Source organism: Puma concolor, chromosome D1 (genome assembly GCF_028749965.1).
Source record: "Puma concolor isolate L17-30 chromosome D1, mPumCon1.1.hap2, whole genome shotgun sequence".
Lineage (NCBI taxonomy): Eukaryota > Metazoa > Chordata > Mammalia > Carnivora > Felidae > Puma > Puma concolor.
This window is the reverse complement of record NC_141676.1, coordinates 70,662,837-70,683,064: the sequence shown is the minus strand read 5'-3', so window position 1 is coordinate 70,683,064 and position 20,228 is coordinate 70,662,837. Positions and strand designations below refer to the sequence as shown.

The following is a 20,228-nucleotide window of genomic DNA, read 5'->3' as shown; positions in this document are numbered from 1 at the left end:
TGAAAAGAATTTCTAGCTAAGTACTCACTAGGATGTGATCAGAGCTGTCAAAATATGCTTTATGATACTATTTTAAATTAAATTCTTTAAAGAAAAGTGAAGCTGAATCATTTTATGTTTCTAAACTATGTGTTCTTCATACACAGATATTTAGTGTTGAAAATAAAACCAATCAAATAAATTGTTTAAAAGTGTAGCATGCATCATTGTTTTTTTGAGCAGGATTAAGTGTAATAGTTTTGGCATGATTTTTGCGTTGTTGTTGATTCTTCCCTTTGCTTTTCAGTTAAAACAAAAAATAAGAGCTAATAATTCAAAAGAAACTCATTTCTTTTCTCCACATGACTATTGGAAAGATCCTAATCAAGCCTGAATCAACAACTATAATAAATCCTTGACTTAAAAAAAAAAAAATTAACAAAATAACAAGTTGCTTTACTCACAAATACAGGTTTGTAAATTGAAAAAAAAAAAAGTGCTTTACAGGTATACATGAGACAAAATATTCTACCAAGTTTTCAACCAGGACTTCTGCTTCATAGTGATAGGCATTTTTCTGAGGCAAAGTTATGACAACATGCAAAATAATAAGACGATTGAACGAAGGAGGCAGAATCATTATGAAGAATGCCCACTAGGGTTGTACAGAGAGACTTCTTTCAAAACATCTTCAAAATATTGTACCCCAGTTCCTAACAGAATTGATTTCTGGTACACAGACTGAAAATCAAGATCGCCATGTATGAGAAAATGCGTGTAAAAAAAAAACCAAAACTACCTCTTAAAAAAAAACAAAAGAGCTATTCAAAAGTAAGATACTTTCACTACACATTTAAATAGCCATAATTTCAAAACTAAGAACACTGGTTTGTTTTTTAAGTAAATTCATACAATAACCATCACATCCTATATGTCATTTTTAGAAAAATACTTATAGAACTACTCCTCAAGTTCCTTCTCTAAATAAATAAAACTGGCACATTTTTCTCTCTATTGAGAAAAAAATCTATTTCTATTTCCCTTTTTCCCATTTAGAGGCTAGGATAAAAAGACAAGTTGATTAATTTCTAATAAAATGTTTCCCTTATCCTCTCTTTTCCAAAGGAAGTTACTTTGAATGGGGGCCGAGGAACAATATCATTTGATATTTATCTAATTTTACACAAAATTAAAATTTTAATAAATGGAAAAATGTGACCTCAAATATCCGTACCATACACCTGAATTTTAAGAATAGAATAATCTAATGCAATTAGACTCACTAACTCCTATGTACAATATTGTTTGTTCATTGCAAACACATGCCGGAATTCAGCCAAACATGTAGCAGTGTTTTGTTTGAGTGTAGTACTTTATAAATGTTTTTTTTTTTTTTTTTGCCATTTGCCAAACCTCTTTTGTTGAGTTATTCAAACTAACTTCTGCCAAGAACACTAGGAATTTGGTGATAGTGCTTCTTTTAGGAGAAAACAACCCCTTTCCTCAGAAAACGGAAAATGTTTATCTTGGCACTAAAACCTTGTATTGAGCCTTCTGGAAAGTATTTTAAATTGTTGTTTTTAACCTAGACTTTGTGACTGAAACAGGAAAAGGTTTCATAGCTCTACACCAAAATACATATTTATAGGGCTGATTTTCTTTCTACACCAAAAATACTACGTTGATGGCAGCAATTTTCAAGCACAATTTCCTAGGACCATGCTAAAGTTTGGGCATTATCACTATATTCAACACACAACTTGTTTTTAAATCTCAAAACTAATGACTAAGAAATGATAAATGATGATCAAATATGCTATCCTTAGGTGTCATATTGGGAAGGATTGTTGCATTTAACTATGTTCTTTTAGGAATTATCACAAAAGGAAAATTTACTTGATATTGTACTTTCCTTCTGTGGATGTCAACAAAAGAAAGGTTTCTACGTTTTCAGCTTTTTTATATTTTCCCCACTAAGTATGCTTTATCTTCAGACTAGATGAACATAAAGATCAACCATGTGAACTTTTTGCAATATTGTCCTACTAATAATCTGAATACAATATGAAGTTTTGGAAAATTGATGCAATGATACAGTCTTTGTCCTTAACACCTCTACCTCGCCCCTAACAGTTCAAACAATTTCACAAAGACCTCTAGAGAGCTGCAATGATTTTTCAGTCACTAATAACCAACAAAAAATACTATGCACTCATTACCAATCCTTTGCAAATCAAGCCACCCTAGCCTGAAATTTGATCCATTTTTTTCCCTTCTATGGGCCTGGCTGTCCCTTTACAAGAGTAACAGCAGCAGTATCACTTTATAATGCATGTAAAATAGCTGATAAAGTGAAAATAAGTTAAAATCATATCATTGTGCTTATCAAATATTTATTAGGGTGTTCTGGAAGAAAATTGTTTTAAAATTCTGGTATGGTTAAATTGTCTTATTTAAAGGTATCTACAAAATACATCTTATTAAAACATGTAACTGCCTTTGTTAATCAAATACAAATTTTAATTTTAAAAGTTTGGTCCTTCCTGCTGTGATTGAATTCTGCCTATATCCAGAAAAATCATGAGAAAGTGTCTTCAAATTAGCGTAATAAGAGTGAGATAAATGGAAATTACTGGTATCACTGACAGAAAGGTTATGAAGGAGTGGACTCTTCCCAGTGAAAAATCCCATCCCTGTACTGCTATGGCTATACAGCGATGGTATCCTTTTTATTGGCCTTGAAATCATGAGCCATCCTAACACTCCTCCACAGGCCTCACAGTTTCAGTGTCAATGAGAAATATAACTCCGACATTACGGACTAACGCAATACTTTAAAGACTATGACGAATATGCTAGTTTATCCCCACAGAAAATTTAGATTAAGCTCTACCATCACTTTTCTCTCATCTAAATCTAAAATGCTGACTGTTTTAAAAGGAGAGTGAAGAATATCTAAAATTAGGTCCAGAAAAAACAAAAATTCACTTGTCAGAATTTGAGACTATTAATTTACATATTCAGCTTCCCAAGATGAACCTGTAAGTAGAAAGTCAAAAAAAACAAAAAAAAAACAAATCTTCTTTCCCTCCCTGTATTCACTAAGAAGCAGTGATTTATCTCTAACTATTCTAGAGGAAAGAAAAAAAAATACAACTCATGCCACTTGTGAGAAACGATTATTTAGGGAACAACTTTAGTTATATGGCTGATTCAAAAAACCACAAAGGACCACTATTTTTTTCCATTAAAATAAATAGGTATAACAGTACATACCTGAAAAAGAACATGTACATGGCAGCTGTGATGCAGAACAAAAGGACCTACAACAAGGAGAAAATACATTACTTGTAAAAGACCACTGACATCATTTGTGTGTCTTTCTTTTCAAATTTTAATTCCAGCATAGTTAGCATACAGTGTTATATTAGTTTCAGGTGTACAATATAGCAATCAATTCAACACTTCCGTACAACACCCATCGCTCCTTACAAGTGCCCTCCTTAATCCCCATCACCTATTTAACCCATCCCCCCCATCAACCTCCCCTCTGGTAACCATCAGTTTGTTCTCTCTAGTTAAGAGTCTGTTTCTTGATTTGCCTCCCTCTCTCTCTTGTTTTCCTTTACTCGTTTGTTTTGGTTGTTTTTCTTTTGTTTTGTTTCTTAAATTCCACATGTGAGTAAAATTATATGGTATTTGTCTTTCTCTGACTGACTTATTTCGCTTACCATAATGTTCTCTAGCTCTATCCATGCCATTGCATCATTTGTATGTTATGAAGGCAAAATTCTCACTATTAAATCTTGTGCCTGAAACAATTTAAAGATGTGCACAACTAGTCATGCATGTACCACATTCCCTGTCTTTCAAACAAACCATGTTAAGGCAATAATGAGTCTGTTCACACACACAAACACAAATGAAATTATACACATTATACAATATGTATATATATTACAACATGTATATGTGTATATAGACTGGGCAGAAAGGTAACATGGTTCAAGAGGAACGATGAATTTTTTTAATTATCTGTAAGAATGCCTGAAGAAGCATAAGTAACTTAAGAACAAAGACATTTGTTCATTTATATAATGAAGTCAGCAAATAAATCTTAAAACTTATTAACTATTATACCAAGATGACCAGATTTGTATTCAAATGTAAAAAATGTTTCAGTGGTCAGCCAATTCTAATCAATAAGAAAAACTCCTAAAATTATAATCATCCTTTGTGGGATACAGACTAGCTGTAAAACAAAATTCCTCTAAAAGCAGGCATCCGAACACAATAAATCTAAATTTAAAGAGCTCCTCTCAAACACAACATAATAAGGTGTATGTGGAAAGAATCCAGAATCCAAGTGCTGACCAAAAGCTTAGTTATGCCAACAAAGTGGATCTCCGTAAGGTGTTTTAAATCACTGAAAAACAAGTTGTAAAAATGTGTTCTTGTGTTAACAATATAAACTAAAACATGATTGTCAATGGCCTCACATCACAGATAAATGACAAACGAGCAATCTTTAACTGTAAAGGGCTTACCACAAAGTACAACAAAAATGAATATAGGGCAAAATAGTGTTTTGGTACTTCCAACACAATTTCTAGTCAACTAAGAAAAGCATAGTAGTTTTGCTATTACAGTTAAGCTTGACAGGTTTGCCACCTTGGCTTAAGTTAAGCATTATAAACATAATCTGAATGGCTTAGAGATCTATAAACCCAAGACCCAAAAGAAAATAGGTATCATTTACTACAAAACAAATATTTCTATTATTATATAGAAAACACATAACATCTCCTTCTCTATATAAAATATATAAAATCTCTTTCTAATAAACACACACAAAATCTTCTGTCCTCTCTCCTTCCTTTCCTCTTTCTCTTTTCCGTTGCCTTAAAAAATACCCTATCGATGATACGTAAGGTGTATATCACTGTTTTTGTAAACATAACATAAAGTGTATGGAATAACTTTCAATTACTGATTAACCAAAACCAATTAAAAATTAAAGTTCAAGTGAGTTTGTGTACTGGCTGTAATTTGCCAGCCAATGACCCAGATCATGAAACTCAATTTTTAGTTCCCTACCATTCTATACCCTTTGGGCAAAGCCTTAGTTCCCAGATGTTCAAGGTTTCATTCTTTCCCTGAGCTAGTCATTTTTCCCCCTTGCAAACCTACTCACAAACCTCTCTAGAAGTGTCCCACAAATCTTTTCCATACCCTCCACCTTTCTCTAAGGAAAATTTCCTTAGTCACTTTCTCTTAAAATGTTGCTATGCTCTATCCTAATGTTCTAAACCTATCGATGCTCATGTTAAACTAACATTTATCTTTGCAAATAATACACCTGAAAATGGGAAAAAGTACAATGTTAAAGATCTCAAGCTCTGGAATACAGCAGATCTGGGTTTGAGTCTAGTTGTATGTGACTTTCAATGCCTTATATAATTTCCCCTAAGACATAGATCTCTTGTCTATAAAGTGAGAATTGGAGTTCACTTTTTTATACAGTAGAGATTCAAGAGATAAAAATCGATACAAGCGGCGGTGGGGGGGGGGGGACCTAAAGGATATTAATGTACAATAGGTCAATTCATTTAACAGATATTTACTGAATGCCTACTATGTTCCAGAAACTGTTCTAGAACCTACAACAGTACACAAAATGGGCAAAGTCCTTACCCTAATGAAAGTTATCTTTTAGTCAGGTGAAAGAAGATATTAAAAGAAAATACTATGTTAAATAGTGATAGCAGTTTGGGAGAAAAACAAAGCAGGATAAGGAAATAAAGTGCAGGAGAATAGGGGTCGTGGTTTTATACAAAGTGGTCAAGGAAGCCAAGACTTAGTAGAGAGAGTGAGGAGATGAGGAGTAAGCAAGGGGACTGTATCAACAGAACCACTGGAAAGATTCTGATTTTTATTATGAAAGGTATTCAGTACTGTGTTAATTAAAGGTGCTAAAGAAAAGATTTAATTTTTAGTGATGTAGTGTTTTCAAAGTTTTTTAAATTAATTGTGCTAATTTATTAAACATGGTGTCTTCAAAAAAATGCTTTTCCAAATAAATGACAATCTGCAGTTAAATAAGGAAGAATATTTTCTGTTCTTCAAAATTCAGAATTTGAAGACAAAAGGAACTTAGATAAACCTCTATTTTTTTTTTTTTTCATATCAGGAAACTAATGTCCTGAGAAGTTAAGTGATACATCCATGCTTACCCCAATAGCTGTATTTTGCATTTCCTTCATTAAACAAATATTGGTCAAATGAGTCACTCTAGAGCTGCTCTATACAGAGAATATTTAAATACAATTTAGACCCTCAAGAAGCTTACAGATAATGACTGCTCCATTGTCCAAATCTGTAGCTGCTGTTCACATGTGGCTAGTTAAATTTTTAATACCTTTACTGAAGTAAAATTAACATATTTAAAGTACACAATTTTGTAAGTCTTGATATAGGTATATATACCTATAAAATCATCATCATAATCAAGATAACAAACACATCCATCACATCCAAAAAGTTCTTAACCTCATTCCCTTATTATCATCTTCATATCTGCAGAATCTATAGTAATGTCACCTCTTTCATTCCCAGTATTTGTAGTTTGTATCTTATTTCTTGATCAGTCTGGATACAGATATAGTAACTGCATTGATTTTATCAAAGAACAAACTTTTGGTTTAATTAATCTTCTCTGATGTTTTTCTGTTTTCTATTTCATTGACTTCAATTTGATCTTTATTAGTTCCTTTTTCTGTTTGCTTTAGATTTCATTTGCTTTTGTTTTCCTATTTTCTTAAAGACAGAAATTTAGGCCATTGATCTAAATTTTTTTCTTTTTTAATATCAGTATATAATGCCAAAATACCTGTTGTACATGTATTCTGATGATTTTGATAAGTTTGTTATTCATTTTTGTTTATTTAGAATACTTCTCTTAATGTATTTATCTATTAACTTATTTATTTGCAAGGGGTGGGGAGAGAGGGAAAGAGAGAATCCCAAACAGGCTCCATGCTGTCAGTACAGAGCCTGATGCAGGACTCAATCTCACAAACTGTAAGATCATAACCTGAGATGAAATCAAGAGCTCAATGGACTGAGCCACCCAGGCACCCCAATTCAGAATACTTTCTAATTCTGCTTTTGCTTACTGCTTGTAATCCATGACTTAATTAGAAGTATGTTAGTTCCCAAATATTTGGGGATTTTCAGTGACTTTTCTGTTGTTAATGACTTACTTGATTCTATTATGGTCAGAAAGTACTTTATATGACTTGATTATTTCCAAATTTATCAGGACTTATTTTACGTTCCAGAACACATCAGAATATGTTCCATATATTTGGTAAATACCCATGTGTATTTTATTTATTTTTTTAAAGTTTATTTTCTTCTTTAGTGATCTCTATACCCAACATGGGGCTTGAACTCCCAATGCTGAAATCAAGAGTCAGACAGAGCCAGCCAGGTGCCCCTCCAACCATGTGCATTTGAAAAGAATGTGCATTTTACTTTTGCTGGGAAGAGAGTATCAATTAGGCCAAGCTGGTTAATGGTGTAGTTCAAATCTTCTGTATCCTTATTGGATAAAGGGCTAGTATCCAAAATTTATAAAGAACTAACCAAACTCCGCACCTGAACAACAAATAATCCAGTGAAGAAATGGGCAGAAGACATGGACACTTTGCCAAAGACAACCAGATGGCCAACAGACACATGAAATGATGCTCAACATCACTCATCATCAGGGAAATACAAATCAAAGACACTCAGATACCACCTCACACTGGTCAGAGTGGCTAAAATGAACAAATGAGGATATTATAGATGCTGGCAAAGATGTGGAGAAACGGGAACCCTCTTGCACTGTTGGTGGGAATGCAAACCAGTACAGCTGCTCTGGAAAACCGTGTGGAGGTTCCTCAAAAGATTAAAAATAGATCTACCCTATGACCCAGCAATAGCACTGCTAGGAATTTACCCAAGGGATACAGGAGTGCTGATGCATAGGGGCACTTGTACCCCAATGTTTATAGCAGCACTTTCAACAACAGCCAAATTATGGGAAGAGCCTAAATGTCCATCAACTGATGAATGGATAAGGAAGATGTGGTTTATATAAACAATGGAATACTACTTGGCAATGAGAAGGAATGAAATCATGCCATCTGCAGCAATGTGGATGGAACTGGAGGGTATTATGCTAAGTAAAATAAGTCAGTCAGAGAAAGACAAATACCATATGTTTTCACTTATATGTGGATCTTGAGAAACTTAACAGAAGACCATGGGGGAAGGGAGGGGGAAAAAAGTTACAAATAGAGAGGGAGGGAGGCAAACCATAAGAGACCCTTGATTACAGAGAACAAACAGAGGGTTGATGGGGGGTGAGGGAGAGGGAAAAGTGGGTGATGGGCATTGAGGAGGGCACTTGGGATGAGCACTGGGTGTTGTATGGAAGACAATTTGAAAATAAATTATATTTTTAAAAAATCTTCTGTATCCTTAATGATTTGTCTACTTGTTCAATCATTGAGAGAAGTTATCAAAATGTCCTGCTGTAATTGTGAAGCTGTCTCCACAATCTCTCCTTGCAATTCTATCACTTTTTCCTCAGTGTATTCTGAAGCTGTTTTTTGGAACATAAATGTTTAGCCTTATGTCTACTTTATCATGATGAAATTACCTTCTTTCTCTCTGATAATATTCCTTTGCTCTGAAATCTATTTTATCTGACAGTAACTCCAGATTTCTTTTAATACTATTATCCGTGTTTTTACTTTTAACTGATGGAGTCTTTATATTAAAAGTTCATTGTGCATAGGTATCTTGTTGTTTCTCGTTTTCTATTCTATCTGAAAATTCTCCATCCCTTCATTGGCACAGAGTGTTTAACATGACTACTGGTAAGTCGAGAATAAAATCTATCATCTTGGTATTTGTTTTTCTATTGTTTCTCATTTGTTTCCTTTTTCCTCCTTTCTACCTTTTCTGGATTGAGTATTTAAAGGACTCCAATTTTTCTCTTTTGTTGGCTTATTTTAGTGTTTGTTTTAGGGTTTACAGTGTAGATCTTTAAACTGATGCAGTCTCCATTCAAGGGATATTATACCACTTAACATATAATACAGAACTTTACAATAGTATTCTTCCATTTCTCTTCTCCTGACCTTTGTGCTACTCTTGCCATCTATCATACTTTAACCTATATTATAAAATGGCTATATTTTAACCCTTTTCTTCAGAAATGTAGATCTAAAAATAATTCCTTTGTTTTGAAAGATATTTTTGCAGGGTGTAGACTACTAGGTTGATAGACGGTTTCATTTCAGTAGCTGGCTCAACAAATGTCACTCTAATATCTTCTTCCAATTTGATTACCATGTGCCTTGGAGTAGTCTTCTTCATGTTTCTTGTACTAGGGCTTCATTAAATTTCTTGAACCTGTGGGTTTATAATTTTCACCAAATTTGAAAATGTTTTAGCCATAATTACATCAACTGTTTTTTCTTCCCTCCTTTTGACCTTTAGGAGCTCTAATTAACATACAGTAGGTCTCCCGAAGTTGTCCTACAAGTAATGTTGTCTTTACTTTGTAAAAAAAATTCTCTTTACTCTGTGTTTCATTTTGGGTTGTTTCTACTGTTATGTCTTCAATTTACTAATATTTTCTCCTGCAGTGAATGTCGACGCCATTCAGTAAATTTTCCATCTGATGCATTGTAATTATCTCTATAAGTTTGATTTATATTTTTCCCCCTATTTTCCATGTCTCTAACTTTCTGCAACTATGGAACTCAGATATAACAACTCTTTTTAATGTCCTTGCCTGCTAACTCCAACAGCTTTGTCATTTGGGTTTGGTATTAATTGACAGATTTATCTTCTCATTACAGGTTAAATTTTGTTTCTTCTTATTGCATGCCCAGTAATTCTGACTGGATATCAGACATTCTGAATTTTACCTTGGTGAGTACTGGATATTTTTGTATTCTCATAAATCTTGTTTGTTCTGGGACACAGTTATTTGGAAACAGTTTGATCATTTAAGGATTTGCTCTTAAGATATTTTAGGAGGGAGTGGAGTAGTGCTCAATTTAGAGCCAATTACTCTCCATTACTGAGATAAGACCTGTATGTGTACTTTACCCAATGCCACAAGAATCTCGAGATTTTCCCATCTTTTTCCAGAAACAGACACTATTCCTGCTGCTATCTGAATGCCAAGCAATCAAGTCAGGACCTGGAATCCTTTCAAGTTGTTCTTTCCTTGGCCTAGGGCATTTCCCTCAGGTACAGGCCCTAACTGGTAGGCAGCTGAGCACTTTTCTCTCTGGTCTTCTGTTCTGTGAACTCTATCCACCATTGTTTCCTCTCGCTCTCTACTCTGTTTCTTCAACTCAGGAAGTCCTTGACTTTGTCTGAATGCCTCTTCTTTGATCCAAGCCTAGAAACTCTCGCAAGCATTAAGCTAGGGTACTCATTGTTTCCCAGCTCTGAGGGCCCTCTGCCCTTCAGTGTCTAACGTCCAGGACCTTGAGATCATTGTTTCATGTGTTTGTTTCATGTGTTGAAATTTGGTTGTTGCAGCTGTAAGAGTAAGTGCTACCTGAATCAACCCATAACTGTTATTTATTACATCAAGGACAGAAGCAGAGTGTGGTTCTTTAAATTTAAATTATTTACAATTAAATAATATTAAAATTCAGTTCCCCATTCACACTAATCATGTTTCATAGAATCCACACCCACATGTGGTTGTGGATTCTATAACAGACAGGACAGCCACAGAATATCTCCATTACTGCAAAAAATTCTATTAGACATGCCTGGCTAGTGAATGATATTTTCACTGTGAATTGTGGTAATGTTATATAGCACTTAAAATATTCTCTCTTTGGTTGTAATGTAGACATCTGCATACATCTATTTTTATACTTTACACTTTTATGTCTAAATCAACACAAAATTTATAGTCCTACCACTTACTTTACTCATTTGTAGAAACAATACAATACCATCTCTTACATATATGTATGGAGTAAATGAAATAACATACATAAAGCCTGAAAGAGTTACTAGTATATCAAACATGCTCAGTAAATAACTACTAAGAAGAAATAATTTCTCTGTAATTCTCTTCCATTTCACAACCATTGCACAATACACTTACGAAGGATAAGGAATTTTGCAATTGCTTTTTTCACTTTAATTTTGTAACATTTTTTAACTCAAAAAGTAATGTAGGGCATGCTACAACATGGATGAACCTCAAAACATTATTTAACTGAAAGAAGCTAGTGACATGTTGTAGAATACCATTTATATGAATTCCAGAAAAGACAAATCTATTTACAGAAAGTAGAGTTAATGGATGTCTAGAGCTAGGGAAATGAGGGGTGACAGCAACTGTTTGCTCATGGTACAAAGTTTCTTCTGGGTGGGTGATGAAAAGTTTCTAAAATTAGATTGTAGGGATAGATGCAGAACTCTACATACTAAAACTCATGTAATTAACACTTCAAAATGGCAAATTTTACAGCATTTAAATTACATGTCAAAAACACTATTCAAATTGCTTTTTACACAGTAATGCATATACACAATAAAAACAAAACTGCAAACTAAACAACAAAAATAAAAGGAAACGAAAGTTCCCTCTTATTCCAGATCTCTCATATCCTGTCTGTACATACATCTGTACAGAGACACATATCTAATGAAGTATGTTTTATCCTTTTCTTTTAAATTTTACACACACCCATATGGAAATGCTGACATTTCTTAAAACAGTCTATGAATAGACATTTGGAGTGAAAGGAGCCAGTAAATACTGAATACCAAAGTACATTTTATAAAAAAGCGCACTTACATCTCGAGGTAAATTCTTAGACCTGAATTCACTACATTAAGGCCTATCAGCATTTTTTATCTTGATGCACTCCCATCAACAGTATTGAGTGTATCTACTTCCTTACACCAGCTATTTCCCTATACCCAGAAAAACTGTTTTATCAAACTTGTTTATCCTTGCCAATCTGATGGATGAAAGAGGTGGTCTCTCATATTATAGTTGCTTTTTCTATCAGTAAAACTAAGCCTCCCAGATTTATAAACCATTTTGGTTTTTGGTCCATCGGTTTCTTTTTCATATCCTTTGCCTATTTGTGGATTGTTGATCTGTTAGAAACTATTCTTATTTTTTGAAACTGCATATATTTATATAAAAACATAGAATAAATTTCATTATTATCTATTTGCACCAAGAATGGGAGTGGTTAAATAAAAGTAATCATATGAAGGAAATCTCATAATGTACTAAACCAAAAAAACATTTTAAGCCAAGAGTATACACAAAGTATAACAAATGATGTGAAACTAAAGTTCATTCAGCTGAAAAATACTGTTTTTTCTGGAATGCCTTTTTAAGAAGTGATTGTTTTACAATACAGGGCTTCCTGCTATAGAGCTTATAAAACTTCCAAAAAAAAAAAAAAATGTACTATTCCTCTCCTCACTATGTCATGCAGAATTTTATGAAAACTATCCCTTCTCAAAGCTCTAACAAATAAACAGTATCACAATATATGAATACTTTAAAATCCTAAAAACAACCAGAAATATTAAAAATGTGAATATGGCCCAATGTGAATACGTCCTGGAAAAGAGAGCTGTTTTTAACATTTAAGCCTCAAAAATGGTTAAAACACATATCCTGAAGTCATTTTAGAGCATACTAGAGACCTAAACAGATGGTGCATTTAAGTATTTCCTACCACAGAGCTCTACTGCTTTTCTTTAACATACTCAATTAAATGTTCTTTGTCCCTGATCACTTCTTATTGAGTGTATCCAAAGACAATGATGCCCCTTCGCTGCTTAGCCTTCATTACTCATTAAGCCCATTTCCCCCCACCAATCCATTGAGCCTTCTTCTTCCATTATGCAAGTAAGTAATGAAATCTCATTTCTGTTTCGGGAAAAGAAGCAACAAGCTTCCCCTTGCCCATGCGGACTTTATTAATATTTTAGCCGTGTATCCAACCCACCCATTCACAAAAATTGATCTGGTGTCTATGTGTTGCTAACACTTTGTGACTTAGCAAGTCAAAAAGAGTGAAAAAGAAGAAAGAACAACAGGTTCTCACCCTCATATTTGCTACACTGCCAGTACACTGGGGAAACAAAATTACATAACACTTGATACCTATTGCCCTTCTAATGTCAGTCTAGGGGGAATGTAGGCATATTAAGAAATCACTCCAATACAATACACTAGGACAGAATATTTACACTTCATCCTACAAGAGATACTCACCAAAACACCTGATTATGTTATTATTGAAATTATTCAACATATTTAGGCAATGCTTTTTTGGCCATCTATATATCTTTCTTAATGTCTGCACCAGAACTTACTTGAAATACAAAGTACCAAAGGACAGAGCCTTTACTTCGTCTAATTCCATACATGGATACATTTCTTTACATGTAACCTTTTAATAATGATGTTTGTTTCTATTTATAGAATCCATCTTTCAAAAAAATAAACAGTTCTCCTATTCATACACTATTTAAAAGGCTGAACTTTAGACTCTAAGCATCTTTTCATTTTTTTCCCAAACACAAATCACCACATGGTCTCTTGGAGAAACCACTCTTACTGGATGAATGAGTGCATCATAATTTGCAATGTATAGATTTTGACTTTAAATACACAATGTATCATTATCATAATACTGACTGACTTTAGGTAATGCATAATCTTAAACAGCACTATTCCCATGTTAAATAGCTATGTATTGCTTTATAATCTTAAAATATCTTAGGTAACTAAAATCTCATTTAATATATAGTCCATCTTTATAATCTGTCCCTTTGTTTTAGACTGGCAGTTTTACTTACTGATTTTTTAAAAATTTCCCTCCTTGACAAAACAAATACAGGGACAGTACAAAATACCTTAAGAGGAGTTTTAGAGCCACAAATGCCAGACTTGAGGTAAGAAAGAAGTCTTGGGTCTCCAGAGTAAGACTATAAACTTGATCAAATCACTTCCATTTTTTTTTATTTCTATCTTTTTTTACTTTAGACAGAGAATACGTGTGTGAGCAGAGGAAAGGGGCAGAGGGAGAGAGAGAATCTCAAGCAGGTCTTGATCCCATGACTATAGGATCACGCATGACCTGAGTAAAAATCAAGAGTCCAACATTCAAATGGACTCAGCCACCCAGGCACCCAAAATCACTTCCACTTTTTAAACCTTAACTTTTTCATCTTTAAAAGAAGTTATATTAATCTCTAGAATTCTTCAGAACTCTAAAATTCTATGATTCCATGTATCAATTTTTTTCACCACAGAACAAAGTTATTTCAAAGCAAACAGTCACTAATACATCATGAGAAAAATCTCAGAATATATGTGTATAATAAGCAAATTAAAGTATTTGCTCTGAGCGGAGTGTAGGAAATTACATGATGTATGACAAAAACTTGGGGCCAGTCTCTTCCTTGCACTGCTCACTATTCTTGATTTATACCTTCAAGGTTAGCAAACAGAGTCTGGCAACACAATAACCTTGAAATTTTCCAGTTGTAAAAGAGTTAGGTTAGATAGCAGCTGGGAAGTATATCCTATGTGATATCCTGTCCTTTTATGGTAAGTGAGAAAACTGTACTTGTTTTCCATAAAAATAAAATAATTTAAAGTATACAACTGCGAAAAATTTCAGTACACAGGAACTAATACAACTTATAAGTTAATTCCTTATAACAACAAAATTCTAATTTCTGCTAGCAGATTTTTAAAAAACAAATAGCATTAAACAATTCACTATTTAAAAGACTACAGACAAAGGTTTATACATAGAAACAGTGCTTAAAAAAATTGCTTTAAAACTTAATGGTCAAGTAAAAGCCAAGACATGAATTTATTCACTGAACAATACTCACTGAAAGTATATTCTCAGAACTGGGCTATCAAAACCAATTAGACATTATTATTACATACCCACAATATTTTATTCGCACCTCAATTATGATCAAGTAAAGGAAATAAATGCAGTATACTGGAAGTAAGGTTTGGACACTGACTTATATTTAAAAAGTTAACAAGATACTCAACTGCTTTTTCCACCCCCCCCCCCCCCATACCCATTTCTCTATTGTATGGTCAATTCACTGGTCATTAAAAGTCATCAAAAATGCACTGGGGCGCCTGGGTGGCTCAGTTGGTTAAGCATCCAACTTCGGCTCAGGTCATGATCTCACAGGTTCATTGGTTTGAGCCCTGCATAGGGCCCACTGCTGACAGCTCAGAGCCTGGAACCTGCTTCAGATTCTGTGTCTCCCTCTCTCTCTCTCTGCCCCTCCCCCTCCCCCTGCTCATGCTCTCTCTCTCTCTCTCTCTCTCTCTCTCAAAAATAAATATTAAAAATTTTTGGGGCGCCTGGGTGGCTCAGTCGGTTGAGCGTCCGACTTCAGCTCAGGTCACGATCTCGTGGTCCGCGAGTTGGAGCCCCGCGTCGGGCTCTGGGCTGATGGCTCAGAGCCTGGAGCCTGCTTCCGATTCTGTGTCTCCCTCTCTCTCTGCCCCTCCCCCGTTCATGCTGTGTCTCTCTCTGTCTCAAAAATAAACGTTAAGAAAAAAAATTTTTTTTTTAATTTTTGAAAAAAAAGTCATTAAAATGTAATTCAAAACAAACAAGAAAAGAGCTAAGTATGAAAAGGAAGCCAAATTAAACCACAGAAGAGCTTAAGATAGAAAGTCAGTAAAGGTAAATCAAGACAATCAAAAGGACCAGAGAACATGGAGAAAGAAGAAAGTAGAGAAATAAAACAGGTAACAAGCTGCTACGGATTAACAGTGCCAGGTACTACAAAAGATATTTTTAACATACTGTTGACTTTTAACCCTAACAATAGCTCTTTAAGGTAGGTTTCTATTACTCCCATTTTAAAGATGAGGCAATTGGGCTTGGAAGATAAATTACTCACCTAAAGTTACAGAATATTTAAGTGGTTGAAGACTATTCTGATTTCAAATTCAAGGCTTTCAATTATACTCCTTTGCCTCCAGAAAATATTTTATTCTTATTAATGTTGATTGATTATAGTGCTTCCATGATAAGAATAATCCCCATAATGCTTCCACCAATGTATTATTTTTTTAACCAGTGTCTGTCATTTTTAAAAAAAAGGGAATGAGGGGAAATTTTTTAGAGTTCAATATAATAATAATTAAAATAACGGTGTTGGGGCACCTGGGTGGCTCAGTCGGTTGAGCGTCCAACTACAGCTCAGGTCACGATCTTGGGGTTTGTGAGTTTGGGCCTCGTGTAAGGCTCTGTGCTGACAGCTCAGACTGGAGCCTGCTTCAGATTCCGCGTCTCCCTCTCTCTGACCCTCCCACGCTCATACTCTGTCCGTCTCTCTCAAAAATAAATAAACATTAAAAAAATAATAACAATGTTAACAACAACATCAATTGCTGATGTTATTGAATGCCTGCTATATGTCACATGCTGTTTTAAGTGCTTGATGTGTATGACCTTACATAATCCTTAAAACAGCCTGCGATATAGGGATTATTATCCCCACTTCAGAGAAGAGTTTTAGGGAGACATACATAGTTACGGGATTGACACAGGTTTAGAAACCAGGTGTGATAACAAAGCCCATGAGCTGTCATGGATTTCTCTCAGTTTCCTTTTAAAAGCCTCATTACAGCATTACAGCTTTTATAAGTTTCATTCAAATTAATTATGAAACATCTCTTATTTTCATGGACAGCAGAGAAAAATAGTAAGTTAAGATACAGTCTCTGTGTAAAAGAATTATTTGCATAATGAGCCAAATTTAAGAAAAGCAAAGATGACAAGAAAATTCCATAATCCTCAAAACTTGTCTAAAATATTTATTCTAGTAAAGAAAAACACATCTAAAAATATTTTTCATTTCCAAAATAAGTAATTTAAATATTACAATAAAAAACTAAAACAACAACAATCAAAACAAAACTCAAAATCCTCCATGTTTATATATTGAGATGAGAAAAAAGTGGCATGAGCCAGTTTTCCAGTATGTTTACATAGCCTATATAAGGGACTATTCTTTGTCCTAACGTGGCCAAACATGTTACTTTTTCATTTGAGAAAAAAACCAAACAACACAAAAAAGCTTACATGTCATTCAGCACATGGAGGAAAAAGGTTTTATATGGACTCAGAGCAAAGTCGAAGCTGAAAAAATATTGTGTTTTCAGCAGGGCAAAGTAGACAGGTCACCTAAGTGAAACTTCATTATTATAAGTAGACAGTTTGTAGAAGTTTAGTTATTTTCATCCAGATGGTGGTACTCTCCTTAACCTCGAATAAGAACAAGACTTAGGGTGATATTCTGTTTCTCCCTCAGAGACATTACAAAAATAAATAATAAAAGCACCCAGATTATTTTAGAGAGCTCATAGCAGGGCTACATATAAACAGCACATAGCAGTATGCAATTCAGATTTTCATCATTTTTTAATTTTATAATTTAATATAATTTACTGTCAAGTTAGCTAACATACAGTGTATACAGTTTGCTCTTTGCTTCAGGAGTACATTCTCATGATTCATCACTTACAAGTGACCTCCTCGATGCCCATCACCCATTTTCCTCTCCCCCCACCCCCCAGATTTTTATCATTTGATAAAGGTAAGAAAGACCATTAAACTGAGAGTTATTATTATCCTAACCAAGGTGTCCAGTGAGACAGCACTCACTACCTCACCAAACAAAGCTGTGCTGTGGACCAAAGGCCAACAGCTGCCCTCCACCTGGGTTCCAAATGTTTTAGGTGTCCACTGAGAACCAACTCAATCCCAATGCATAACCTCCCACAAAACAGTTATCAACAATAAAGAACAGGATATATAATTTCTTTACTGTTGTTTTAAACACAGCATATGGATAATTTTACTCATGCATTGGTATAATAAAATGTCATTTAGTTTTCCCAAATAGTATACTCCATGCCCATTCTTTGGGCATATGCTTATTCCAGAACTCATTTGAGAAAATCCTTCCTTGATCAGGCATGGCATTGCTCATATCTTAGTTCTCACTATTTCTATCCAGCTGCTGATTGCTCTCTGCATAGGTTCCCACTGACTACCACTTTTTCAGGCAGGAAGGTCCAGAACTGATGGGCTATTTTATGTTGTTTTGTTTTTTCCTAATGAATATTTTTAAAGTCTTACAGCATAATGTAGTCAGCATTACCTCTACCAAAAAAGTGCGCGGGGTGGGGCTGGGGGAGTGGTTATAGCTTGTGCTTGAATTCTGAATCAGATAAACTATGGAAGACTCTTCAATGATCTCTTCCTAACTGAATCCACACAAGATTATTCCTTTTGAGCTTCCTATGCTTATTACATCAAGAAAACACAACAGATCAAGACCTCTCAGTTATGCTGGGTTAACAAATTTTAAGAGACCTTCATTTTCTGTGTTTTTTTTTCCCTTCCCAATCACCAAGACAGATTCAGTACCTAGTTTATCACTAAGAGACACAATGATACTGAAATGTGTACTTTTTCAAAATACCTACAAAAGCATCTTAACAGTTTAACAGAAAAGATAATGATAAAAAGACTTTGAAAAAATCACCAATACCTTTTAAAAGTCAACTTTGTTTAATACTTAATGGGTCTAGCAATGGGAAGAAACTTAAATGCTTATCTGGTCTTGTTACAACAGTAAAAATGATTTAAGAATAAACAGAAATAAAAATCTAGCACAAATGTAAAATGAAGTTTACATCCAGTATTAGCTACTAGTTATGGATTGCAAAATGATTTAAAAAAAAAAAGAATTAAAGAGTGGCTGTTATTTCTATCATGGACATCTCTACTGCATGTGGTCAATCAAGATCTTGTATGAAATTTGTGTATAGGCAGTTTCAAGCATGAATGTGGACCATATGACTTAATACGCAGGCAGGAAGTGTTTGTCTGTCTAAAAGTCAAAACCACAATTTTAGGCACTAATATCTGGGAATGTTCATTCGGACTCTTCACCCCTTATAAATACATTACACTTAACAACAATGACGTCAGTGTTGTGTAGGTATGTATGCATGTATATATATGTGTCTGTGGAAAGACAGAGATAGATAGGTACATAGGTTGCTTTATATTCAACAGTTCAGAATTCTCTTACCAAAGGAGAGTATTCCCTGAACTTTCCAAATAAACTCAAAATAATGTACTGGCAAACCTGAGTACAGGCTATATTTGGAGAAATTTCTACCTTGTTTTTTTTTCTCCCCATCTTACTTGCTCTTTTCACCATGCCTCCACCTAAAAGGATGAGGAGTCTTCAGAATGAAGAGTGCTTTAGTCCCTCAACTATGTTCACAACCTGATAATCATCTACTCCTAAAGAAATTGTCACAAAAGGAAAAATAAGTTTTGTTTTTTCTTCTCAATCCTGAAATGAACAAAAGTCTTCTTAAACTTTCTCACAAAAGTATTGTTAATGTTCTCAGTCTTTTCTAGTAGCAATTGGCATAGCTGCAGTTATAACTTCCTTCTCTTGCATATTACAAACACATCCATATTAATTTTATTTAAAAATACCCAAAATGTGAATTTATACTTCCTCTAGGTCCTATCCCAAAGAAGTGCCTTCAAAATGCAGATTATTGGACATATAGACATATGGGACACAGATTCATGGTTAGGAACAAAAAACCCATTCATTTAAGTTATAGACTTAGTTATTTCTCTAATCTGACCTGAATTTTTTTGAGGTAGCTATTTTAAAGGTATCTTACAGTTTACAAAGTTACAGCTTTTTCAAAATAAAATTCTGAAAAATAGCATACACAAAGACACCCCTGGCATATTTCTGAAATACCATGTCTGAACACCACTGTAGCCTCCAGCCACAAAGTTACAATGAGGTGCACAAGCAGGCTATCAACAGAGCAGAACAACCCAGTACAGGACTGTCATGCTGGGAAGAGGATTAGAAATGAAACAGACTAACATCCTAAAAAATAAGTCCTTACAACACCCAAAGCACTTTGAAACTGATATGACATGGGCTTCTCAGTCTTCAAAATTTAATTAGTAACAATAAACCAAACTAATTGGGAGTAGAAGTTCTGAAGAGTATTTCTAAATGTAATTTTCTCAGTGTATTAAATACAGGGCATGGCAAAAATGAGGTATGCATGT

At 34.3% G+C, this 20,228-nt stretch overlaps 1 protein-coding gene across 5 annotated transcripts in view; it reads right to left on the bottom strand.

Annotated features, from left to right (window-relative positions):
• TMEM135 (transmembrane protein 135) overlaps positions 1-20,228 on the bottom strand; it is a 460,344-nt gene that overhangs the window by 259,749 nt on the left and 180,367 nt on the right. For all 5 annotated transcript variants that reach the window (XM_086678532.1, XM_086678530.1, XM_025928629.2 and 2 more), the window contains one exon: positions 3,256-3,302. In XM_086678532.1, coding sequence (XP_086534658.1) covers positions 3,256-3,302 — 47 coding nt within the window. The remainder of the gene's footprint in view (positions 1-3,255; positions 3,303-20,228) is intronic.